The following is a 26,437-nucleotide window of genomic DNA, read 5'->3' as shown; positions in this document are numbered from 1 at the left end:
AGCAAGCATGCAGGAAGCAGTATGCTTTCTCACTCCTTCTAGATATTGGCAATTCCTGGTTAAACAACCCAGGAATTGCTGTTACAGGCAAACCAGGTCAGTATCTCTCTCTTTTGGCTAAAGTGTGGGGAAATGAGAAAGGGGTATGTGATCTGTTTTTCCACTTGGGTTTCTGCAACATGAAGAATCAAAATATGAATATCTTTATAATGCTGGCTAAGTAGATTAATATATTGAACTTTTTCTGCAGTGGGATATCAAATTCCTTTGTAGGGAAATCAAACCACCATTGCCACATTTCTGCCTACGAAAAATCCTTTCCAATTAAGTCTGTTACTAGTCCATCATGGAGTGCTTCATGTCGTCGTAGTTTACTGAGTCCCAAGAAATCCCAGAGGAGATCCATCAGCACTGCAGAAGAGGTAGGTGAAAAGCAGAATTTAAGCTGCCTATGTAAGGAGAGTCTCATTTTTTGAGTTTTCTCAAGTTGGGAAGGCCCCTGTAAATGTTATAGATTTAACCAGCTTTTGTGGTGATGGTCTCACAGGGATGGGCTCAGCTGCCCTAATGCCACAGAAGAGTGGTGTAGACACCAAGGTCTCTGGTTGCTATTGGCTGAGCTGCTCTGATCCTAAGGCAGGGTCGGAAGAATATCCTAGGCGAAGCAGCATAGGAAAAGGTGGGGTTTGAGAAGGTAGTTGGCCAAGAGATGGGGAGGGGGGTCTTAGGAAAACAGCGAGTGGACAAAGGAATGAGGGGGAGAAGGGATCTGAGTGAGAAAATGAACAGGCAGGAGAGATGGCCATAAGTAAGAACTAGAGGTATGAAGAACGGAATGGTGTTCTTGGAACAATTACCTGGTTGTGTCCATGCAAGCCAGCCAAATAGCATACTATCTTATATTGCACTGATTTGATGGTGCTGTGCGGTCTGCTCCCCAAATACCTTTTTAAAACTAGGGCCCCTTTTTCTGGAATCTTTAAAGCACATGCACACACCTGACCCTACTCTCTTTATTGTCATCCTGAGTGCTGGGCTTATGGATCAAGTGGTCTTTGCCTCCTAAGCTGTTTGTCTTTGTTAGAGAGACTTAAGCCATTTTTAAAGCCCCTTTATCAGTGGCAAGTAGATAAATTTGAAGGGTTGGATCTAACCATTGCATGAATGGAAGTCCATTTCTGCAACAGGACTTCCTTGTCCTCTCATTCCACTTGCTGCAGCATGCCTCAAGATTTGCTCCAAAGGGGGCCACGGGGTGGGGGAATCCTTTCCTTCGGCAGTTCCCTCCTCCTGGTGGAATGACATCGTTAGATACAACCCGAGGACTCCTGATATAACGTAGGATATTTCATGTCTATGCAGAGCCAGAATTCAATTATTTGCCTCTTTGTGTGGTTATTTCTCCATAGACAGTTAGAGAGGAAGAGAAAGAGATCTACCGGCAGCTGATTCAAATGGTTACAGGAAAAAAACTCTCAACCTCCAAGGCCTCTTCACTGTTGTCTCTCCACCTGTGAGTCTCTGAAATACATTGACTAAGCTAGTCATCACTGCCTAGTTTGGTTTTGGAAGTTCTAATCTCTTGTTTTTGTTTTCAGGCCTAGATGTGCAGGTTCTAGTAAAAACCTTGTGAAAGAATCTGAAAATAAGAGTAGGAAACCTTTTGGTGCTTATGGCCCCCCTAGAAACAACCAATCATCCAGTGGTCTGAGGACTCAGGAGCACCATTTTCACAAACCACTGCCACACCTGATCCGTAGTTTTCCCGTACATGCTACCTTTGAGCCTAAGGACACCAGTACACCAACTCAGCAAAATAGTCTACCAGCATTGGATGTGCAAGCTGAAGGTAAAACCAATATAAATTGACCTTTATGATGTTTTCCCTTCTCTACCTAAGGCTCTTTAGTTGTTACTATCTCCAGATCATCCACAGGCATCTCATTCATCCTTGCAACAAACTTGTAAGATGGCCTAGTGTTGTTCTTATGTTTCAAATATGAAACTTGCAGCCCAATTCTAATCTTGTTCACATGGCAATAATTCCCACTTTCAGTGAGACTGCACTCAGGATTGTAGCCTCATTGCCCAAGATCATCTAATCAATCAATTACTTGAAAGGAACCTTAATCCCTGTCTAACCATCTGGATACTGAACAACAAAGGTTGTCATGATATAAGTGGAGTGTCTTTCCTTCTAGTGGGAGACGGCAAAATAAAATAGAAGAATCTGGATGGTGTTTTGTTTTTGAAGAAGCTTATTTACAGTTAACATTTAATCTTCTATCTTATGCTCCGTTTAGGATGTGGCTCTCTCATAATGCTCAATGGCAAAGATATCAAATCTCCAGCTCCAAGGCAAGTATTTTTCCTAACTTGTGCAGACCACATTTTAGAGCTTCCAGTGATGTAAATGAGAGAGAAAGGTCCAGATCAAGTTAATTGTACTTAAATCCAATTGAAATAGATTATGATTCATTAATGTCTAATTTTAATGGGACTTCAGCGTGACTGCCTCTGGTGCTGGGCCAGACTGTTAAGCCTTCCATGTCTTTTGTCTTACCTAAATTTCTTTTGGTAGTGAAGTTTGACCCTGATTAGATTAGACACTCTTCTCAGATGCTAGCTTGTAGGGGGTCAGTGATGACTCTGATTACACCTCAGCCAGTTCTTGATCCTTTTTGGACAGGAATTCTGGGTCCCAGTCAGGCAAAGCCTCTTGACCATATTTTCTGAGGTGCATCAGTGATTCTCATTTGTGATTTTTGTAGCTTTGCATCTGAAGCTGTAATATCACAACCACAGGTGCTTTTTGTTTCCACTTCCAGGCCATAAAAAGTTAGGAGGGAAGAAATCAGGGATGGAGATTATATTATATAATTTTGTTTATTACACTTCTGTATCGCCCAATAGCCGAAGCTCTCTGGGTGGTTCACAGTGGTTAAAACCATAAAATAGAACAGTCTGACCAAACACAGTATTAAACTTTTAAAAGTTTAAAACTAGAGTATAAAATGAAAGTAAAAACCAGGAGATCTAAATATACAATAACATTTAAAACAATTAAAATGTATATAATACATGTATGTCAGAATTACATCTCAGGTTTCTGCCTGGAGTGTCATTACTCTCCAGCTGCATTGCAACTGCTTCAGGCTTTTCCTGTAGCCTGTTTGCAGTACTATTCCCAGCACTGCATCCCTTTTTTGTGTATCTCATCCAAGCAGGCAGCATAGCCCTTTCTCATCTTTCAGCTGAAATTCAGCTAAAATAATAATCTATTTCCCATATGAAGGAAACATTCATACTTTCTTGTCTCCTTTCACCTTTCAGCACTCCTTTCTTTGAGGCTGAATTGTGGATCAAAGAATTGTAAGTATTTTCTGTTTCTGAATATTCATGATTACATAGGTGATTTATAGACTCAATGTGTGATCAGATATTCAAGAGTTAATATTCTCTTTAAACATGCTACATGTAGGCTGTTGTTGCTGCATTTTCAACCTGAATTAAAGCAGCTATGGTCCATTTAGGAAATGGGGATTTTCATTTTTCTTCTCCCTGCTGTTGGGAAAATGTTTGGGGGGGGGGGTGTTGCTGCTTTCCTTCAGCTTTAACTCCTTCTAAACATCAACATTGCTCTGGAAGAGTGGCCAGAGTGGTCCCAAAAACAATCAGCCACATGGCTGTGTCTGTAGGGTGGATCTTCAGAGACAAAAGCTCTTAACTGATGCCAGGAATCTTGGGAAAAGTCTGGTGGAACGCAAACTCTTTTTCAGTTAGTGTGACTTCATGACTTTTCATCTTGCATGCATTTCACCCATTCTTTATCTCAGTAAGTACTGCCTTTCCATAGCTGCCTTCAAAGACAGAGAGAGAATTAAACCCTTCAGTAAGTCTAGGAATTCTCCATGGCCACTTGCCACACTTGTGAATGGGTAGTCCTCTTCTGTTGATGTGTGGATAACCCCTTTTTGCTTAGTCTGTGCAGAGAGAGGGAATAAATGAAGTAATTATAAAGCAAGAAGTCTTCTATGTAATCCAGTTTCACAGTGTGAATGTACATAACTTAGAACTGCGTCTTTATGAAGGAAAAATATGACTTTTTAAATTTAAACACAGAATCAGCAATTTGAACCCCAGGGCCAAATCTTGCTCCTTGATTAATACCAGTCCCATCCTATTTTGTCCTCTCCTCCCCTACCCCATTAACTAAAAGAGATGTGTGAAGGGACTGGTGTGTTGGTGGCAATTGGACTTGCTGGCAACCCACTTTGGTGGATTGGGGCAGTCTGACATACACTCCGCCCACCCACTCCCACCCCCATAAAAATTGATCAGGAGCCTAAACAAATGATAAGCTTGGTATATCAGAAATTAGTAAAGATGTTTATTTCCATTGATACGAATGCTGAATGCTCTGCCATATGCAAAAATCTTTCTAGAACCAGCGTATATGATTCCCGAGCCCGTGAAAGATTGCGATACATAGAGGAGCAGAAAGCTTTGGCATTGCAGCTGCAGAACCAGGTGAGATGCTCAAGTGTGTGTGTGTGTGTGTGTGTGTGTGTGTTTAATGAAAGTTAGGGGTAAAATCTGAGCTGGGAGGGCTACCTGATTCTCCAGGCACCTGTTTGCTCTTGCTAAGAATCATAATGTTTGATGCAACTGAAGGCTATAAGAAAAGGTAGCTCTTACCTTTGTCACCTGGCTCCCTTGCTTTGAATTTTAAATAAATACCAAATTGCAAACTGATAAGCAAGCTTGAGGCCAAGATCTGATCAAAACTCTGTTAAAACTAGTCAGAGGATTTCATCTTTTTTTTTATCATTAGCAAAACTATGCTCTAAATAAATTTGATGGTTGAACCATTTTTGTGCATCAGCTCATGAAAGTGAGAAATCCAAGCAGTGAGATGTTGCTAGTTAAAGGGTGTGTCTTCTAGAGATTGCAGAAACAGGAGTTTTCAGTACCTGATTCAGTAGACTTACGTCTGCGGGTACCTCTTGAGAAGGAGATTCCTGTCACGGTTGTTCCAGAAGGCAATAAGACAGCTGACAGTGAAGAGGAGTTCCCTGAAATTACAGAGGTATGTTTTTACATTGATGCTGAAAGACTTGACAAGCTTTCTAAAACCAGGGACCTCTGAGCTAGTTTATACAATGTTCCTGGATTATGCCACTTGAGACGTCATCTGGGGGATTGCATGACTGAATGCTCCTCCCTTTAAAAAACAAAACCTCCCTGCACATAGACAAGTAGATGTTGGGAAGAAGAGTTCCAGCCTAGCTTTTCCTTGACTTGCTAGTCTCTCTGTACGGTGGTGTGTTGTTGTTTTTTCTTATGACACATCTGTGGTGTGTCTTTCTCCAGTGAAGGAAGTTTAACGCCAGGCCTCTCCTTTGCAAATACAGCATAAGAAAATAAAGGACTGACCACTTCCCAGTCAAGGTCATTACTGATTTTCCCAAGAAAAGATGTAGTGCTACTGATGCCCCCTTAATGGCATGTTTGGGAGCAACTGCTGAGTAAATAAGGAATAATTGTAAATATGGTAGAAGTTGGGCTAAATTGGCCATCAAAGCATATTTCTCAAATTTTCATCCTCCCCGTACATATTAGCTCTTCTCATATTAACTCACAGCCACCCTAAAAACCTCTGGGAGTATCTCACCTGCGTCTCCCAACACCCACATAGTGCACTCCCTGTGCCTGAGGCCCCAGGGCAATCATGTCTCCCATTCAGTGATTACAGTGAGGTGACTTTGGCATACTGAGCATAACTGCTTATACACACTTAGCCAACAAACAAATATAGACACTTGTTTGTACAGCCTCCTTGTCTCCCTCGCTGCTGTCACTTGTCTCCCTCGCTGCTGTCACTTGTCTCCCTCGCTGCTGTCACTTGTCTCCCTCGCTACATTAGCAGGGCTAACTTGCATTAAGGTATTAAGACTGTGATTCCAGACTCACTACTAGCTATCCTCTTTCTAGAGCTATCTTTCTTTGTAGTGAGGCAAATTTAAGTAGCGATCTGACTTTGAGCTTTCATTCAGCTCTTAAGCTGCAAAAACAAAGCTCCTTTCTGTTATAAATCACTTTTATTTCCTTTAGGAAATGGAGAGGGAAATAAAGAGCGTACTACGAAGTGGGAACCAAGATGAGGTGCTGAGTGAAGCCTTCCGGTTAACAATAACTAGGAAAGACATTCAGACCCTTAACCACCTCAATTGGCTCAATGATGAGGTAATCTAATTTCACTCTTTGAGTAAACATTTTTTGTGCTCTACAGCTGTTTAGTGTTTGTATAAAATCTCCAAATCACCAGTAAGAGCCATGCTGAATCATACCAAAGGCCTGTCTAGTCCAGCATCCAGGTTCATACAGTGGCCAACCAGAAGCCTATGTATGGGTCCACAAGCAGGGTTTGAGGGCTTAGTCTGATCTCATGGCAACTGGTAATTCAGAGGCCTACTACATCTGAACCTAGAAGTAGCATAAAGCCGTCATAACTTGGAGCCATGACTTGTACCCTCCATTAATTGGATACTGGTGGCAGCAGTTTTCATACCTTAACTATGACTGTTTTGATACAGTGAGGCCCTTGTGAGTTTCTGTTTCTGGCACAGCAGTTGGTACTAGAGTAATTGCTCCAATGCACATCAGGATCATGGCTCACAGTGTCCTGGAAAACCTCTTGAAATATGAGGTAATGCATGGAGTGGTGGGCCACAATCTGCCTTCATGAGATGGGTCAGAATCCCCCTCCCGCAAAAGCAAATCAACCTGTTGCAGCAGGGTGAGCTCAGTGGCCTTACAGGGGTACCACTTGACACCTGGGGACAGGCTAGCACTGCCTTCTAGCGCTCTTGACAATGCACGCAGATGACACATGTGCATGCATGTGCACACGGACACATGTCTTTTACAAGATTCCTAGCTGCTGCCACCACTGCAGCCTCACATGATCCCCTTCTCTTTCATCTGGGAAGTTTGGCAAAATGGTGGGGAAAGAGTGCAGAAGGAAACCTTTGGGCAGTGAAAGGGTTCCTGGCTCAGCACTTCTTCCCCTGCAAGTCCCTCCCACCCCCCACTTTGCATGTTCAGCAGCAAACATAAGATTAGAAAGCCTGTGTTTGTAGCTGAATGTATAGTTCCTTGTTCCTGCACTGCTGGTTGAAGGACCTGGCCTTTGTGGTTTTTTGAAGGGGGTGAACGGGCTGTCTGTAAACTTGTCTTTGGTCTTCCTCTGTCTCAGCAAAACTAGGCAGCACCTCAGTTCCCTTGTAAAAATATTCTGAATTCTATAAAATCTCAAATGTCGTAGCTTACATTGTAAAATCAAACACAGTGATCTGGTTTGAATGACCCAACAGCCCACCATAGGTTAATTAACTCTCAGGGCACTGCAATGTGTGCCATCCACCATTATGAATATACAACCCCCAATCAGGTTGCTATGGCTTGTGTCATGCAAACTTGGGTAGCGTGGGTTACTTAAGGGTTAAAGGTACCCTCACATAACCCAAAGTCCGTTTTAGGTTCATGCATGGGTTGTTTAACCCATTTTAGTCCCATTTTTTGTTAGCAGATATTGTCAGGGCTGCTGGACCCATGGCTCAGTATCTAGCAAGGTTGAATGCCATTGTTCGCTTAGTGAATCTTCCTTTCTGAATGCAAAAAAGTTGTTTTGAAAAGCTACCAGTCATCTAACTGCATGACAATAACGTGTATTCATCTCCTCTCAGATAATTAACTTCTACATGAATATGCTGATGGAGAGAAGTAAACAGAAGGGCTTTCCAGCTGTTCACGCATTTAACACATTTTTCTTCACCAAGTTAAAAACGGCTAAGTATCAAGCTGTGAAACGTTGGACTAAAAAAGTGGATATATTTTCTGCGGACATCTTGTTGGTGCCCATTCACCTTGGAGTCCACTGGTGCCTGGCAGTGAGTATGTTTTATGTCTGTGTGAGAGAGTGGGCATATCAAAACCCCCACAGTCTCCCTCTTGTCTGTCTGAAATGTACTCTCAACAGCTTCAGAATGGCTCCTGTTTTGTAACATCCACTCATGAGCGAACATTTTCATAGTTAAACCCTAAGGGCAAAAGAGATCTGCAAAGCTATGGCTACCAGGTCCACCATGTTTCTGCAAACACCACTAATTGTTCTCAGCTACATACAGTCAGGGCCAGAAATATTGGAACAAGGATAGCTGTTTTGGCAGTAGGCCTCCGTACACCACCACGTTGAAGTTGAAAGGAAACACACCCAGATGGGAGCGAAGTCAGGACTTTCAGCTGTAATTCAAGGGGTTTGACAGAAATGGGGCACAAACCATTCAGGAAGGACAGCCAGTGGTATACACACCCCCATCGTTGGGGGCTCATAATTAATGGAACAAACCAACATCATTTCAAACTTAAGGATCGCCTTTAATACCTGGATGAAAATCCTTTACAGTCAATGACTGCCTGAAGTCTGGAAGCTATGGACATGGCCAAATGCTGAGTTTCCTCCCTCGAGATGCTTTGCCAGGCCTTGACTGCAGCTGCCTTCAGCTGCTGCTTGTTCGTAGGTCTTTCTGCCTTCAGTCTTGTCTTCAGTAAGTGAAAAGCATGCTCTGTTGGGTGGAGATCAGGTGACTGACTTGGCCATTGAAGAACACCCCACTTCTTTGCCTTGAGAAATACTTGGGTAGCTTTTGCTGTATGTTTTGGGTTATTATCCATCTGCAATATGAAGCGGCGTCCTATCAGTTTGGCAGCATTCGGCTGAATCTGAGCAGAAAGTATAGCCCTATACACTTCAGAATTCATCCTGCTGCTTTGATCAGCAGTCAGGTCATCAATAAACACCAGTGACCCAGTTCCGTGGGCAGCCATACATGCCCATGCCATAACACTGCCTCCACCATGTTTGACAGATGATGTGGTATGCTTTGGGTCATGAGCTGCTTCTTTCCTTCTCCATACTTTTCCCATCATTCTGATACAAGTTAATCTTGGTTTCATCAGTCCAAGGAATCTTATTCCAGAACTGGGCAGGCTTTTTTAGGTGTTTGCTGGCAAAGGCTAATCTGGCCTTTCTGTTCTTGAGCGTTCCTAGTGGTTTGCACCTTGTTGTGAAGCCTCTGTATTTACATTCATAAAGTCGTCTCTTGACTGTAGATGTTGACAATGACATTGCCTACCTCCTCAAGAGCGTTCTTGACCTGGCTAGATGTTGTGAAAGGGTTCCTCTTCACCATGAGCAGAATTCAGCGGTCATCCGCTTTAGTTGTCTTCCGTGGTCTTCCAGGCCTTTTGCTGTTGCTGAGCTTGCCAGTTAATTCCTTCTTTTTCAGGATGTTCCAAACTCTTGTCTTGGCCACTCCCACTGTTTCTGCTACCTCTCTGATAGGTTTATTTTGTTTCCTCATCCTAATGATGGTCTCCTTCACTCGCAGGGACACCTCTTTGGACCTCATGTTGGGACTTCCAGTGAACAGCTACCAAATGCAAATGTAACACTCAGAACCACCTCCAGGCCTTTTATCTGCTTGATTGGTCATGGGGTACCCAGGAAATAGTCCACACCTGGCCATGCAGCTGCTTGTCAGCCATTCGTTCCATTACTTATGAGCCACCAACGATGGGGGAGGTGTATGCCACTGGCTGTGCTTCCTGAATGGTTGGTGCCCCACTTTTGCCAAACCCCTTGAATTACAGCCAGAAGTCTTGACTTCGCTCCCATCTGGGTGTGTTTCCTTTCAACTTCAGTGTGGTGGTGTACAGAGACCAACTGCCAAAACAGTTATCCTTGTTCCAATATTTCTGACCCTGACTGTAAATGTGGCTGTGTTCCAATGTGGCTGAACAAGATACTCCTAAAGTGAAGTCTTCATATCTCTTTGCTAGAACTTTGCTAAAGGTCTACTTCCAACATTCTCTGGAAAGCTTGATATTTGGCAATGCATGCTAGAAAGTTGGTGATTGTGAGTAAGCGTGTGTGGATGCCTTAATGAAAGGTTCTGTTTTATTTAGGTGATTGACTTCAGAAAAAAAACCATCACCTACTATGATTCCATGGGTGGAACTGACAACGACGCTTGCAAGATACTTTTGTGAGTATCCCAATATATTCCAAATTTCCCCAGTCAAGGGTGAAGAGAGGAAATAAGAGTGCAGGGTAGATAGAAAGCAATCTTCAGGACCAGCTGCTGCTATCATGACATGTAGAAATAGCATTTTCCAAAGAGATAACTAAAAACAAGTGTTCTCCAGTAACACAGGTTACCACCATTTCTTTGAACTGACTTTACTAGTTGTAACTTCCACCTTTCTGAGGTAGGATTAACCTAGTTGGTTTCTATCCTGTGTTGTGTTCAGCGGTGAGACTTGCTGCTGAGTGACAACCTCTGAGCCCTGATAAGAAGGGGTATAAGCTGAAGGTAGGCAGAAGGTAGATCAGGATCTACTGGTGACCTACCGCAAATCGCCCAGGATCTCTGGGTGGTTTACAGTAGATCACTAGGGTTTCTGACTTCCAGTTGTTTAACGCCATCAACAAGGAAAATAATTTCCTCTCACCACTCTCTCAAAATTAAGCTATTGAAACTAAGGAAGCTTGTGTGTGTGACAAGGATTAGATTTCTGTGTGGACGGACTGCAGGCTCAGTTCTGAAACTTGAAACAAATCTTTGGTCTGAGCTATGTGCTCAGCAGGATGTTTTTCCTTAAACCTGGTAGGTGTATGTGTGCTGTCCCCCAGCCACTATTTTGCATCTCTCTCAAGCTGCTGGTTGTTGAAGTTCCACAAAAACTCAGAGGAGATCCCGGAAGCCTGTCCACCCCGACGCAGGGGATGGGCTTCCATTTGCCTAAAATGCTGCATCCCTCATTGAACCACTAAGGCTGCCATCCTGATTGCACTTGTTTGTTTGTTTAAAACGTTTTTACCCTGCCTTTCTACTAAAAAATGCCCAAGGTAGCTTACAAGAGTAAAAACACAAGAACAATAAGAATACAGCAATACAGATAAACTGCAAGAAGAGATGACCAAATAAGCACATTCGCTATGGATTATGTGAGAGTAAGTCCTATGAGACTGGTTTTCATGTAAATATGCGTAGGATCAGGTCTCATATCTGAACAGAAAAGGCAAATCGGAACTCTGAGCATAATACTCTTAAGCTAGTCTAGCATTTCATGGCTTTTTTCCCATGTTGAAAGCACACTGATCAATCTAGAGATGTTGACAAGGCTACTATAATATAGAATTAAAGAACATGTACATTAGATACCTGAAGACTCCCAATTGTTGCCAGAGTAAGAAGCTTTTTCTAAAAGGAGTCAAGGAGGAAACTCACATCAAGCATAAGAATGCATTGCCCTGTATCTTTGAACAGGTTGAAACAGCAAGGACATATAGAGCAAATACTGCTTTTAATTATACCTTGGGCTTTTTGAAATTTGAATTGCAAGCTGCATGGAGATAAATGCTATGAAGGCTGGCATATAAATGCTTTAAAGAAAATAAATTTCTAAGCATCTCTACGCAGAGATCTTACTGAGTGGAGTTTGAATTTACTCCCCAGTAGTGTATCTAATATTGAACCATAGTCTGCTATCCATAAATCCTTCATTGTTGATGGACCATACTGGTTATTTCAACAGAATGTATTTCCATTCCTGATGAACCTGGCTACCTATAAGTTGGCTTCTGCCCATTTAGTTTCCAAAATTGGATAAGACTGGGCATGTTCAGAACAATATAGCCAAAGGCTCCCCTCCAAAAAGCAAGAAAGTGAAGTATTGAAATCAGAGTATTGAAATTAATCAAAGTTTTGAGAATTTCTTATGGTTTGACCCTAAAATTTATTTTTTTACTCTTTTTTCATAAAATCTGTATATTTTTTCCAACCCTTCTTGAAGTTGTCTTTTCTTTATTCCTCTGTGCACTCTTAGCTTCTGTGTCAACTTTACGTTTATTGCTATGTCCCAGATTTTCTTTTTCCACAAAGATCTTGTCAACATTCAGGCTGTCTTCCAGTTACTTGCAATTAATTGCCGTGCGGCTGTCAACAAGAAACCAATCAATGTTTTTTCTCTCTTTTCTTTTACAAACATATTCAATGAAGCTAATTCTGGTGTTTTACAAATCTCTTGATCAGTGATTCTTTCTATTTCTTGAAATATCTTGCCCCAGAATTTTCTGATCCTCCTACATTCCTACCACATATGTATTTGAGTACCATTAATTCCACACCCTCTCCAACCCAAAGGTGCTAGATTCTTATTCATTTTTGCTAACTTCACTGGTGTCAAATACCACTTCTGAACCTTCTTTTATTTTGGTGGATATTGCTTGAAAAGGAAATCTATCTAAAAGTTGTTTCCAGTCTTTTTCCTCTACCGCCTCATAAATATCTCTTTCCCATATCTGCTTTATTGTTACATTCCCCCTTATCTCCTGCTTTATCAGAATTTTATATATTTGGGTTATTGAACCTTTATCTCCTCCTGATAATTATCTGCACATTTTTCCCATTCTGTTAAATCTCTTGTACTTCGTCTTATCCTTCTAATTCTTAAAAATGTACTGATTTGCATCCATACTAACCATGACATTCCCATACTTTGTACACAATTATTCCATATTTCTTGTGTTATAGGATTCTGCTGTTCATTAAAATTTCTCATTTGGGTCAGTCTTATTTCTTTCAACTTATTTTTCCCCACTGCTTTCCCTTTTATATGAAATTCTGAGTGCGCCCAAATCGTTATTAATGGAGAAACCCCTGGCATTAGTTTCTCTTTCCTTAAGTTCCATTTTTGATCCTAAAATGTATGTACTAGCAAATAATTTATGTACCAGCAAAAGACTGCGGTGGGGGCAGCAGGAGTATCAGTGGGTTGCTAAATACTTTTGTGTGTCAGTGATTCAGGAATATTAAAGCAGGCATTTCAGGATAAGTTATGGAAGTGTTTAAAATTGTGATATTGCCTGAATCTGGATTTCCATACATGTCTGTATACTTCTCAGTATCTCTAGTAAAATTAGTGTCTATCTTAAATACTCTGCACTGTTTATGAACAAGGTCCTACTGCCTTGCATGTTAACTGGGATGTGACATGCTGGCACAAGACTTAGAAGCATTAGAAGGTAAACCTGTAAGTTTATTTTGTTATCACCACACATCACAACACAAAAGAAAACATGTCTGTTTACAAGAAAATGCATGTGTTTATTACCTGCTTGTCATTATAATATAATCCCTCCAGGCAAATTCAGCACCATCAAGTGGGCATCCCTATTTGATCTTAATATCTGGGCAGGCACATAAGGAGAAAGTGCTCCACCAGGTGTCCAGGTCCCAGGCAGTGTAAGGCTTTATACATCAGCACAAGCACCTTGAATGGTAGCTTACTGGCAATTCCTTCAGAAGTGGTATAATATGTTCCTAGTAGGTTGTCCCACTCAGCAGAGAAGCTGTGGCATTTTGCACCAGCTGCAAAATCTTAATACAACATATATACAGCATGTAGAAATAGTTCCAATCTTTAAGTAACACCAAGAAGCTAAAACTGGGTTAATAACTATAAAGACTCATTTTACAAGAAGCTTCATGAAAGAGTCCCATTCTGTGCAGTAGATAACTTAGAAAAATGACAGAATAAACAGTTTTAGCAATTAATGTAACTTTGCCAGTAGCATAACTAAAAATCATGGAACGAAAAAAGTATTGTTACAATTCACTCCATAGGTAGCGTATGTTGGATTTTACAAAATTCTAACTTTAGCAGCTGCTACAGCAAACAGTCATTTAGGCTTCAGTACTGTACCCTGTTTCCTTGGAGCAAGTCCCAATGAACACAACGGGACTTCCTTTTGAGTAGACCTGTATAGGATTGCCACTCTCAGCTACAGATTTGCATTTACTATTAAGTAAAAATTCAGTTTTCTGAACCTTGGATTTCTTTGCAATGCAGTACAGAAGGCAAACAAGAAAATTGTATGTATTTATTTACTTTTTAAAATTCTACACTTCCTCTCACCATTCCAAGGCAGCTTGCAAACATAATCAAAATATATAGTAATATCCAACAGGTTTAACAAACTAAGGTGACCCTCCTAGGTTCCCTGGGAGGGCAGCTGAGTGACCATGGGCTTCTTTGCAGCCAGAGGGGGAGGTCTGTGGGTGGAGGCCCCCTGGTGCAGTATTGGAAAGCTCTACTGCTGTGATTGATCTGGCAGTGGGTCAGGAACAAGGCGTTCTTGGGAAGTATTGGTGGGGGGAGGTTGTGGTCTTCAGGATCCTGTGTCTCCTTGTTCCCCATGACACCCAAAACAAGGGCAAGGAACTAGTTCAGCCCTGGAGCTTAATTCATTTCCCTCCCATTGCTGTCAGCGGGAGGGGAACAAAGAAAAAACCTCTGTGCTGAAGGGAAAGAAGGCCAGAGCTGAGAAAGTGGCAGTCCCTTTCCCCCTCCAGCCAATAAGATTGCTGGGGGTTGGACTCGATGGTCTTGTAGGCCCCTTCCAACCGTACTATTCTATGATTCTATGCTCTGTCAAGCTATCCTGTCAACATTCTTGCAAGGATTTACTTTTGAGTAACCATTCTTACAATTGCAGTGCATAACATTTGGACAAGAAAATCCCCTGCAAGACAGCAGATTAAAAACTATCTAAAGCTGTGATTCAAATTCCAAACATTTGCCAGGAAAAAGTGCGCCCTCCAATTAATAAGGAAGTACCTGGGCATATCTTCTCCAGATGTTCATTCTGGAAATGACACAGGGCAGCTCTTAAAGGGCTTTGCTCCCCAGCACCGGCATCCTGATCTTCTGAGAGATTTTAAGTAGAGCTTTACCCGCTGATTGAGTGGCAGAGGGTGTCTAAGTGGAGATGTATTCTGTCCTGTGGTATTAGAAATCCACCACATTTACTCTAGATATGAAAGCAGAACGTGTATATTCTTCTCTAGAAATGGAAATAATTTGTAGCAATCCTTAAACTTACTAGCCGGTAAAGGTTTTTTCATTAAATAGTGAAGGGCTAAAATAGATAAGATATTATCTTTGTACCATAGTCTGCAGTTTTCTAAATTAAAACATGGAGTGTATTGGTTCATTGTATTAGAATGGTGGCTTATACTCCCCTTATATAAATCTGTGGTGCTACCACAGTTGGCATAGTACAGTTCTGGTCACCGCACCTAAGAAGGATTCTGTAGAGTTGGAAAAAGTGCAGAAAAAAACAAAAATGATCCAGGGGCTGGAGCAAGTCCCCTATGAGGAAAGGTTACAACATCTGGAGCTGTTCAGCTTAGAGAAAAGGTGAGTGAGGGAAGATATAATAGAGGTGTAGAAAATTATGCATGGCATGGAGAAAGTGGATAAGGAGACATTTCTCTCTCATACTAGAACCTGGGTTCATCCCATGAAGCTGATCAGTAGGAGACTGAGGACAGATAAAAGGGAGTACTTCACACAGCGCATAGTGAAGCAATGGAATTCACCAACCACAAGATGCAGTGATGGCCACCAATTTGGATGGATTGTACAAATTCATCTAGGATATGGCTGTCAATGGCTACTGGTCCTGATGGCTATATGCTACCTCCAGTATCAGTACACAGGTTGTTGGGTAACATGAGCGGGAGGTCAGTGTTGCATATGTGTCCTGCTTGTGGGTTCCCCACAGGCAGCTGGTTGGCCAGTGTGTGAATAGAATGTTGGACTAGATGGACCTTGGTCTGTTCCAGCATGGCTCTTATGTTGTTTCACCCTGAATGGTCAATGCTAGTTGATTTTGCATAAAGGAGAGACTGAGGATAAGTTCACTCTGTATAAGAGATAAACAGTAGAAATCATAGCCTTGGCAAATAGCTGCAAAATCTTGTTTGGAATTAGCTGTTTGTAGTAAGCAACCAAGATTAAGCGAAGGCCACTTCTGCTGTATTGCTGAGAAGCTTGAATGGCTTGAAACTATCTAGATACATATGGGTTAAGGTTTTTGTCTGTTAGAATCCTTGATAACTAGCCGCTGGAATAATTTTGCTGTGGGTGTTATGGCTCTTCTGCCATTTGATCCTATTCATGTTGGTAGATCTTCTCCAAAGGAAATCTGCATGTTCAACTATATACAAAGGCCTGAGGTTCTCTAATTATATAGGAAGGACAAATTAGATCCAGATTTGGCCTCCAGCACATTTGTTCCTGCCCATGAGATGGCATCATAGTTAGAACAGGAACCCTACAGTTTTGGCCCAATGACTAGTGATACAGGTAGAATAATGGGACAGGGACTCTGCTTCCAGCTGATTGATGCCCTTCCTGTAATTGCTTTTCCCTCTCTATTTCCTTTCAGGAGGCTTTAATTGGTTGAATGCAGTGGGAGGATCACACCGGGAAGAGGGGACGGAGGTCCTATTCATGGTTAGTGACCCTTTCATGCTTTCAATCTTTAGAGCTTCCTGATTTTTGGTGAGTTTTAAATGATTTGTTTGTCCCTTTTTAGAAAAGGGAGAAATTTATGGGATGTCATAAATCTCCTGTGACTTATTTTAATTCTTAAAATCTTTATTCATCCCATTTTAATAATCAGTTTATACAAAGTAATTGATCCAGAAGAGTCAAAATGGAATTATTCATAATTATTTGAGGGTTTTAGGTAGATGAGTTGGGAAAGAACTTTCTCTGGCTAAGACTTCGCGGAGCTGTTGCCAATCTAAGTAGACAATATTTGGATAGATAGGCCAGTGATCTGACTTGATTTAAGGCACCTTCATAGATTCATATAATTCCACCCTTACTATATATACCACCTATCCAGACATGCCACCTGTGCCTTGCACTGGTATGTAAGGATCTGAGATGAGGCATACCTGATTATGTGAAATCTAAGCAGAAGTGAGTAGGCTAAATATTTATTTACTCCAAAGCTGGACATCCTTTGTCCAGAGAAAGTGCTGGACATGCTTCAGTAGGATGATATTGATGATTCAGTGGCCTGGTGCAGATATAATACTGGCTTGCAGCAAACAGCTGTTTGCACATTGGTGGCATCTTTGTGAAATATGTTCCTCTTCTTCCCCTTTCCTGGAAGAGTTTCTCAGTGTTAACCATAGTTTCGCATCATATGTGCACCACTACAAACCGGTATACATATGATGCTGGTGCCGCTTGTAACACTAGAGAATTCAAAATTGGGGGAATAAGGGCAGCTTCAGACATGACGAAGAAGTGATGAACTATGAAGCAGGCATGAATCATACTTCCTCTTCTCCTGCTCCTCCTCTAACGTGCTAAGGGAGATGTGTACATTTGAGATGCAGCAACAGCTCTTGTGGAAAACATTGTATTGCTTTGGCATATGGACAGTGCCTTCCTTGTCACCTTCAAAACATTTGTATGCTGCCATGTTGTTCTCTGTCCAGTGGAAAATGCTCCTAGATATATATTTAGTATCTAGGAGAAGACAAGCCCAGCTGCTTCTGTGTTTTGATATTATTGAAACTGTGTAGTCTGTCTTCCTGTGTGGCAAATTATTGTATTCTGTTGTGCTTCTCCATCCGGAGACAGACATCTCTAATAGGGAACCTGAGGTCCAGTCTGAGAACTGGGGCTCTGACAAATTTCAGAATATCTGGTAAATATCAAGTAAAACTTACCTGTGTTCCCAGTCCAGCATTTTTTTCTAAATTATCTTGAATATACTTGTTATTCAAAGAGCTGCCTTTCACTTCAGTTAAATATGCCTAATTAGAAATGTAGAACCCAAAGACCTATTGTAGACTAGCCAAGGACCTTATGCAAATCTGGTGTATTTTTTTTCTTTGAACTGCAGGCTGTCGGACCATATCACAGACTGCGTTTGAGACTACTCTGTTTCAGAAGTGGTTGTCCATACAGCAGGGTGGGGGTTGCTGCTCTTTTGGGCACACAGGATTAGTTGCGTAGTTCTTCAGAGAAACAATCAAATAGGAGCTGCTGATATGATAACCGTGACTGAACTAGTTAGTACAAATCTTTAAGTGTGGGAAGAAGAGAAGGATCAATGGAAGAAGAGAAAATATATTACATATATACATTTCACTTGTGAAAGTGCTGTTTAAAAGTATCTTGATACCCATATTCCATATGCAGAGGTTGCAGAGGATAAGCCACATTAAGTACTTGAAGGGCTACATAAAATATAATTAAAACAGCTCAGTTTGTTTTATGAAAGGTGTGACCAAGTCATCCCGGTACATATATTTGGAATAAGAGGGGGTGGGAGCAAGTTATGGCTAAAAGCAGGACAGTAATCCAACAGGAGAAAGCATTAAAAACACATGTTGATTGGGACCTCCTTGCTTTGCAAGTAAGGTACAATATATTAACAAGAGTGAGTAGTAATTGGAAGTGGCTGCCAAGAGTGGAAGTGAGCCTGTATATTGGGTACCTGAAAGAAAAGCATTGGGGCTGAGGTACACAGGACTGATTATGTTACTTTGCATTTTCTGGGCTATCTCAATAATCAGAGCATTATCATGCAGTTGGACCATCTGTCATTTTTTTTTCCTGTGGCAGGATGGAATTCTAGGTGAAGTGGTAGGAAAAATGGATTCCAGAAACCTACAGAAGACAATAGCAAGCACTTGGCAAGCTTAATATGTGAAGTTTTTTAGCACTGAGGTTGTGTGTTCTCCACAGTGTGGTTTGATCCCATGTTATGTTAGACGGAGGCTAATGTTGACCCTAGTAGATTCTTTCTTAACTTTTAGTTACTGCTTGGGATGTAAGGTTGCAGCTACCCAAGGGCAAATATGGTTGATAATACTTGGTGGAAGGACAAAATATAATTGTGTGAACAAGCCCATCTGAATATAGCAGAAGCAGATAGTAAGATGTTCATCCTTCCTTAAGGCAATAAAATATGCAAGGTAGAGAGAGACTATGGTGTGTGTGTGTGTGCGTGTGTGTGTGTGTGCGCGCGCGCGCGCGCGCGCATGCGCGCACTAGCACAAATCTATGGGCTGTTTACATAACTGATCCACACGAGCATGCAACCAACCAGTGGATCCTTCACATGTCTGCACAGGAGGAATATCAACCTGGCCCCGTCATGTTTTTTGCACTAAAGTTTCAGTCTGTTGCATGACTTGCTAATCTGGGAACCAGCTGTGCAAACATGGTCTGGGGTTAGAAATGAGGAAAGGAAGTAGAAAATTATTTAGGAACAGCAATATGCATGGGAATGAATGTGGAAACTTAATTTGTTGGCTAATACAACATTCAGTTTGCAGCGAGCTTTCTGTCCCAGAAAATAGCTCTTTAATTTAACTTTAAGGGAGGGGGTGTAGCTCAGTGTGATAGAACACATGCTTGGCATGCAGAAGGTCCCAGGTTCGATCCCCAGCTTCTCCAGGTAGGATGAGGAAAGAATCCTGCCTGAAACCCTGGAGAGCTGCTGCCAGTCAGTGTTGACAATACTGGGCTAGATGGGCCAATGGTCTAACTCAGTATAAGGCAGCTTCCTATGTGCCTATGTTTAATTAGGAATTCTGCTGACATTTTTGTAATTGTGACTTTCTGCTATAGGCGTGCTTGAGAGGAATTCGTTACATTGCCGAGTTACTTTGAATTTCAGGATTGTAATTTCTCTGAATTAATTGGGATCATTCTATTTGCTTGCTTAAACATATTCCTTCTTATTCTTTCCTAACCTCTGCAGGCATTACCTAAAGCAGGAAAGCCTGGATAAAAAGAGGAAGGAATTTGATACCAGTGGTTGGATGCTGCTGAGTAAAAGAAGCCAGGTATGTTGGCCCTATATGGCTGGCCTACAAGTATTGGAAATGCTCATGCAATTAATCATGGCCTATATGTACTTTTTCTAATCTAGTTTGCCTGTAGATGAGGAAGGCCTCCCTTCTCCCAGCCCATGAGTCTAGGTAGCCTTTTGAATGCAGATGTTTGAGAATAATATATGTATAGTGAGAAAATATGAGAATGGTATAAATGCATAGTTAGAAAAAAACATGTCTCAAGTGTGGCTCCAAATTGCTTGTGATTTGGGGCTCCATTTGTACAGGAGCCTCTGAGTGCCTTTTCCAACAGCTATTACAGACACCAACCAATGGAGATGTGCTGTCCAACCCTCTCCTTACCCTATCCTCTGGGCAAATATAGAGCTGTCCTCAGTGCCAATCAATCTGCTTCCCAACAGCGCTTCCCTTCTGACAGAGAAGAATAGGGCTCCTGATTGTTTCCCTTCCTGGGTCTCACTGCTCTAGGCTGCATTTGACAAAAGAGGGAAAGGCAGCCAATGACACAGGGAAGGGAAATGGCGAGGAGCTCAACCTCTGTTTTTTTCTGTCAGAAGAAGTGCCCAGAGCGTGGAGCAAGGAAGAGACACCCCCAACCACAGATGGTTGTAGTAGCCGTTGGAGCTGACTGACAGTGGCTTCAGGCATTCAAAGGCTTCTGTGTTTGTTCGGAGCCTCTTGCGTGCTTCCACTCTGTCCTTTTCCTTGTTTGCTAGTCTTGCTATCTTTGTCTTCACCTTGGCTAAAATTATACTGATCATATGTTCCCATTCTGCTCCTTTATAGAGGGTCTGTGCAGTTTATAGCAGGAGTATTTGATAAAGCTAACATGAGGTTTTGTCATCTAAATAGAGAGGGCTGAGTTTGTTTGTCTCTTAAAGGAGATCCCTCAACAGATGAATGGGAGTGACTGTGGGATGTTTGCCTGTAAATATGCTGACAGCATTACCAAAGACAAACCAATCAACTTCACGCAGGTAAGCTGGTCCTCCTGTCTAGAGGGCTCTGTATTGGCAGAATGTCAGCCTGTATGATCATAATGGTGCCTTCTGGCCTTAATTAGAATTGGACCAAAAGCAAACCAGTTCAGAATGAAAGAAACCCAAACTCTGTAGCCGGAAGAACAGATCCAAAGTAAACAACTTTTCATACATTTGCTTACATCGTCCAAATCAGATTCCAAATTTCTGGTTTCCAAAGGATGTTTTGAACAAAACCAATAAGAATTGGGATAGTTGTACTGCAAGAAAGGGGGCTGGCTAGTTTTCCTCCTGTGCAAGATCCTTAAACGTGGTCATTCAGAGCCATGGTACTGATGAGAAAGTTGTGCCCTATGCAGTTAATGTAATTCCTGGAGTGCAGCCTATATAAAAGGCCAGCAATTCATTTTATGGCTGCAAGGCTACTTTTCTGCTTTTTGTTAACTTTTGAACATGGTGCTGGTGGTATATTGCATACATGCCTGCCTCATGGTGGTCCTGCATTATAAACGTCTTTATCTGTTAACTTTATTGAGTGCCTGTTCATTTAATACAGGGGTGAGCAACTTGTCGCCCTCCAGTTGTTTTGGCTTACGAAGCCCATCATCCCTCACCATTGGTTGTGCTAGCTAGGGCTGTTGGGAGCTGCAGGCCAAAACATCTGGAGGTCCACAAGTTGCTCACTGACTTACTGTGTGATCTTTCTTCATAATACTCATTGCACCAACAGCAGCCCAGTTGTATGCTCCAGAAAACCTATGCTATTGTTGGCACTTCTATCTCTGTAGACCTAGGGAACTTGTACAGATGCAAAATTGGGAATTGGGGCTAGGGTTGCCAGATCAAAACTTCAAAAGTAACTGATCTTTTTATCAAGCAGTCTAAGGCTTGGTACTGACCTTGGCTTTGTGTTCAAGCAACAGAGCACTGGAATATCACTACCTCAATGTGTATGTGTGGTTTACAGTAAACTATATCATTTTAAGGCTTGTTGATACACTTGCCTTTTTGTCATTAAAGCAACACATGCCTTATTTCCGAAAGCGGATGGTCTGGGAGATCCTCCATCGCAAGCTGTTGTGATTTCATGCCAAAGGCACGACCCTTCTGAGACTGCGAACCAGGCCTTTGCCCTTCTCATCCATCTCCAGTGAGGACTGCATGGGTTTCCCACTGAAGCTTACATGACTGTACAATATATTTTGTGGCTTCAAAAAGAGTAAAAATCTATTTCATGGACCAGTGTGTCATAAAACCCTTTCAGAAGCACACTTGCCATTTTGTATTTTGAAATCCTATTTTTTATAAGTGACTTCCAGGGACACTGAGGAGTACAGCTTTTCACCTTCAAGGAGTTTTCTCTTTTTACAGTCTCTGCCCTTTTCAGAATGACTGAGATGTGCAAGCAACTTGAGACCTGCCAGGCAAAAGCACTTGCAACGTTGTGCTGTATCTGCCATAGCCTGGAAGGAAAATTAACTTTACAGCACTCAGCAAATGTAGTGCCACATGTTACAATTGCTGCAGATGGTCTGTGACAAATGCATCAAGTGTGGAAGTAAAACATGCGTGTATGCTTGTCTGAGGGAACCTGATAAGCTCAGGTTTGCCAGGTGTTTGTGTGAGTGTGTTTCTGCAACTTGCTGCAGATATTACGGATGTTTCTCACAGCAGTTACAACATGTTGCATTGCCCTTTGCTCTTAAATTATTAGGTGGAAATGGAACTGCTTGAGAAGGGAAGCTTAGATTGACGCCAGCACATCTGAAGCAGCTTGCTGTGTTTTCTACCATGACAGTGACCTCTTCAAGTCTGTAGTAGAGGGTGGTAAATGGAAGGTGAACAATGGCTTTTTATAGATGGTCAAGCAAAGGACTTTCTAGCACTCAGAATTAATTCTCTCCTACTGAATACTTCATTATCTCTTAACTAAAAATCCAGCCACTTACCATTAGAATGTGGGTGCAGAACATATAGCTCTCTAGATGTTGTGCTGCAACTCTCATTAGCTCTAGCCAGTATAGCCAATGTTGGATGGTGAGAGCTGCAGTCTAACAACATCTGGGGGGCCACACGTTTCCCATCCTTACGTTAGCAAGATGAGGCATTTGTTGACAGAGGCACCTTGCATCAAGAGCCCTTCCTTTTGGGTGCCTCCTCCACAACTGCTTCTTGTGGGCAGACTGAGTGTATGGAGTCTGATGCGGAGAGGAAGAATAGAGCAGCAGGCTTCAGGGCAATTTGGGGGCCCAGTTCACTGGGCCCAAATGCCTGGGGGCAGCCCCTATCAAAGCCAGCATTTTTTTCCTTGGCCTATTATCAGAATCTAAGGAAATCCCAAAATTAGGACGCACTATTGCATTGCACCCTTGATACACAATAGGATTTGTAAGCAAACTAAGCAGCTATAAGTTGAATGGATGCTCCTCTGACAGAGGATGGAGCTGTTATTGATCATGGAGCTATTTGTAGAATTTAGGTACAATATTACTTGTTTAAAGCTCTTTTTTAATTATTGGTAAGCTGTTTTTATACCATATATATATATATATATATTTATAAGCCTTTCCCAATGATGCAGCAGTGAACAAATAAATGTCTGTTGGGTTTTACAGCTCTCGTCCTATGTTCTTTTTTTAAACTCTTATAGCTGAATTGGAAGCTTGACCTCCACTTTATCCCTTCATGTTCCCTGCTTCTGTTCTTGATAGCCATTAACAATGGAGTGAAGGGCATCCTAAACGGAAATTCTGCCTCCTCGAACCCTGCTTTTTATGCAGGTGCATATAGTGATGCAGCACAGTACATAGAACAGACTTCCCCAATCTGGCCCCCTTCAAATGTTTTGGGCTGAAACTTCTATCAGCCCCAGTGAGCATGGCCAGTGGTCAGAGATGATGGGAGTTAGCGTCCAAGGCATTAGATGGCTCCAAGCTGGGGAAGGCCGATGATAGAATCTAGTCAGCTTCTATATGAAACAATTGTAAGATGGGCTGCCAGCAGCAGCAGCTTCATATTTACAGACGGGCAGATATTTTACAGAACTCAAGGCACCACGAATCTCACTGAGTGGTGTAAGTGTTAATCCAACATGAGAGGGACTTGGCTCTCAGGCCACACAGAAAATCTCTTCTTCTGTTGCTGCTGTCCTGTGCTACAGCCCACTGTGTACAATTTCTGTACAACCTCATTTATTTCAGTGGGAGCCCACTGCAAACCTCACATATCTGAATGGACAGCTGTGTTTGGTATCTGTACCTACTGTCATCCAACCAAGGTGGGGTGTGGTTGGAATTGAGGCCTAAAAGATGGTGGACTACTTACCAAGTTCACATGCCACACATACCTCTCGATGTACCTTTTTTAATTCTAAGGAATAAAAAATGTCCTCTTGTATTTTTTTTGCCATCAAATAGGGAACATTTTATATATTATGGACCTGTAAACAATAGTTTTGTACAAATTTCCCATTGCCCTTCCCTGAGTCGTGCTCTTCCTAGACAAGTTTGTACCTTTTTTGATCTGTCTGTTTGTGTTTTTATACCAGTCTCTATGGTCACATTTTTTCTATGTTTTTCTGCAAGTAATGATTTTAAAACCTAAAATTTAGGTGCTTTTTGTAATGTGTTATTCTTAAATAAACCCAGCTGTTAAAAAAAATTAAATCTAAGCCTGGACTGCTATATCATTTCCACACACCATTTCTCATTGTGATCTAATGGCAGAGCAATACATTATCAGAAATAAAAGGCTGCTGGCCAAGACAGCAACCCCATGTCAAAGTCTTCCCTCACCCCTCCTCTGTGGCATGCAATACAATTTACCTTGTGTCCTGATTCATTAAGCTCTGGGTGTTTCCCCTCTCCTGGCTATGTGGAAATGCTCTACTGGCTGATAGGCATGGGGAAATATTCAGCAGAATGAAACCAAGACATAAGTAATTTGTACAATATGTTACAGAGGGGTAGGAACTTGACCGGAGGGTGCCACTGTGTGTATGCATGCATGCACGTGCTTTTACAGTGGCGGTTCTGCATGTTGTCTTACATGTAGTTCTATCCTAAAACATAAAGTTGAACAGTCAAGAGATAAGAAAAAACTTACCAATTACCTGCTCAGTTCTTTCCTTGAATTCAGGGAGATTCAAGATACTATACGCTTGTCCCAAGTACACAGATATATCTACTGTTGTTGGTAGGGGGCAGTAGCCAATCAAGTTCTTTCCCAAGTATGTATTTTTCAAGAATGGTCATAATGTTGGTTCTATGAAGAGCCACGGTCAAGACTAAAGGCCTGTCTTGACAAGCATTCTGTTCCCACAATAACCAATCAGATGCCCATGGGAAACCCACAAGTAGAACATGAGTGCAATAGCACCATCCTGCTCATGTTCCCCAACAACTGGTGCTGAAAGACATGCTGATGCTGATATTGGAGGTAATATATATAGCAATTCAGCTTCAGCATTATGAGAGAGGGAAAACAACTCTCTATCCACTTTTCACACTCCATGCAGCACGTTAGACATCTCTGTCATGACCATCCTTACTCGCCTTTCTTCTAAGCTTAAAAGCCTCAAATGGTTGTAGCCTTTCTTTCCTCACAGGGGAATTGCTCCAACCCCTTCATCATTTTCGTTGCTCTTCTCTGAACTTTCTCCGGCTCTACAACATTCTTTTTGGGGTGTGGTGTTCAGAACTCACATGCTGCTGGACAAATGTAAACCAGATCCAACATGGTAACTGCCATGCTATTTTGCTTCTCCACAACTCGGTGTTCTAAGCTGAGGCTAGGTGTAGTGGGACTTGAAAGTCAGTAGAAAATGGGGAGCATATAATGGATTGTGCCTTTTTTCCTTTGTAGAAAAATCATGCGGCCATCTGCATAATGGAGCTCTTTCTATGATTAGATATTCTAAAGTTGTGCCTGCTTCTCTGCCTAGAAACATAAAGGCCCTACTGGATCAACCCAAGATCCATGCGGTACATGCATTGATTTCTAACAGTGGCCAACCAGATGCATCTAGAACATTTTAAAAGCAGGGAATGTAGGCAATGGCCTCTTCCTATTGTATGTGCTCAGCATTTGTTACTCAGAGGTACACTGCCTCTTTTACATGGAGGCTCCATTTAGCTATAATGGCTAATAGCTGTCAGAAGTTTATTCTCCGTTGATTTCTTCAAATCCTCCTTTAAAAGGCATCTGTAAATCAGGTAGATCAGGGTCCTTCAACCTGGTGGTGTCCAAATGTTTTTGATTATAACACCCATCATCGACAGCCATGTTTATCTCCAGGAGGCGTGAAGCTATGATTGGGGGAGCACTAAACTATACATTCAATGCTTATTTTGTACTTGTTCTTCTAATTGACCATTATCCAGACTGTCACTAGCTAGGGATTTTCAGGTCATGTTGACTCTTCTCCTCCTTGCAGCCTTCTCTTTGCAGACATGAGCAAGGCTTTACCCAACATTTCCAAGCAACCAGTCATTAGCATCTTTAATCTCCACACACACATGAACAAGCAACTTCTGTAAACGTACCTTGAGCTGAACAGACAATGTTCCATTTATTCCTTGCTGCTGCTCCCAACCCTTTCTCAAAGAAGACAGGAGCTATTTATCCCAAATGTAAATAGATGGATACATTGGACTC

General features: G+C 41.9%; 1 protein-coding gene across 2 annotated transcripts in view; it reads left to right on the top strand.

The window, feature by feature from the left end:
- SENP1 (SUMO specific peptidase 1) overlaps window positions 1-22,020 on the top strand; it is a 42,293-nt gene extending 20,273 nt beyond the window's left edge. The window contains exons 6-18 of one of the 2 annotated variants that reach the window (XM_084836647.1): window positions 251-422; window positions 1,410-1,513; window positions 1,599-1,849; window positions 2,304-2,358; window positions 3,334-3,372; window positions 4,446-4,530; window positions 4,946-5,089; window positions 6,115-6,246; window positions 7,749-7,952; window positions 10,030-10,109; window positions 19,709-19,793; window positions 20,684-20,779; window positions 21,803-22,020. In XM_084836647.1, coding sequence (XP_084692773.1) covers window positions 251-422; window positions 1,410-1,513; window positions 1,599-1,849; window positions 2,304-2,358; window positions 3,334-3,372; window positions 4,446-4,530; window positions 4,946-5,089; window positions 6,115-6,246; window positions 7,749-7,952; window positions 10,030-10,109; window positions 19,709-19,793; window positions 20,684-20,779; window positions 21,803-21,865 — 1,510 coding nt within the window. In that variant the 3' untranslated portion in view covers window positions 21,866-22,020. Of the gene's footprint in view, window positions 1-250; window positions 423-1,409; window positions 1,514-1,598; window positions 1,850-2,303; window positions 2,359-3,333; window positions 3,373-4,445; window positions 4,531-4,945; window positions 5,090-6,114; window positions 6,247-7,748; window positions 7,953-10,029; window positions 10,110-16,360; window positions 16,429-19,708; window positions 19,795-20,683; window positions 20,780-21,802 lie in introns of those variants that run through there. The other variant, XR_014788088.1, reaches the window with a different exon arrangement.
- The last annotated feature ends 4,417 nt before the right edge of the window (window positions 22,021-26,437 follow it).

This window comes from Heloderma suspectum, chromosome 2, assembly GCF_057233095.1.
Source record: "Heloderma suspectum isolate Gila_16-S chromosome 2, 16-S_ref, whole genome shotgun sequence".
Lineage (NCBI taxonomy): Eukaryota > Metazoa > Chordata > Lepidosauria > Squamata > Helodermatidae > Heloderma > Heloderma suspectum.
The sequence above is the reverse complement of the archived record's forward strand: the minus strand, read 5'-3'. Positions and strand labels throughout refer to the sequence as shown.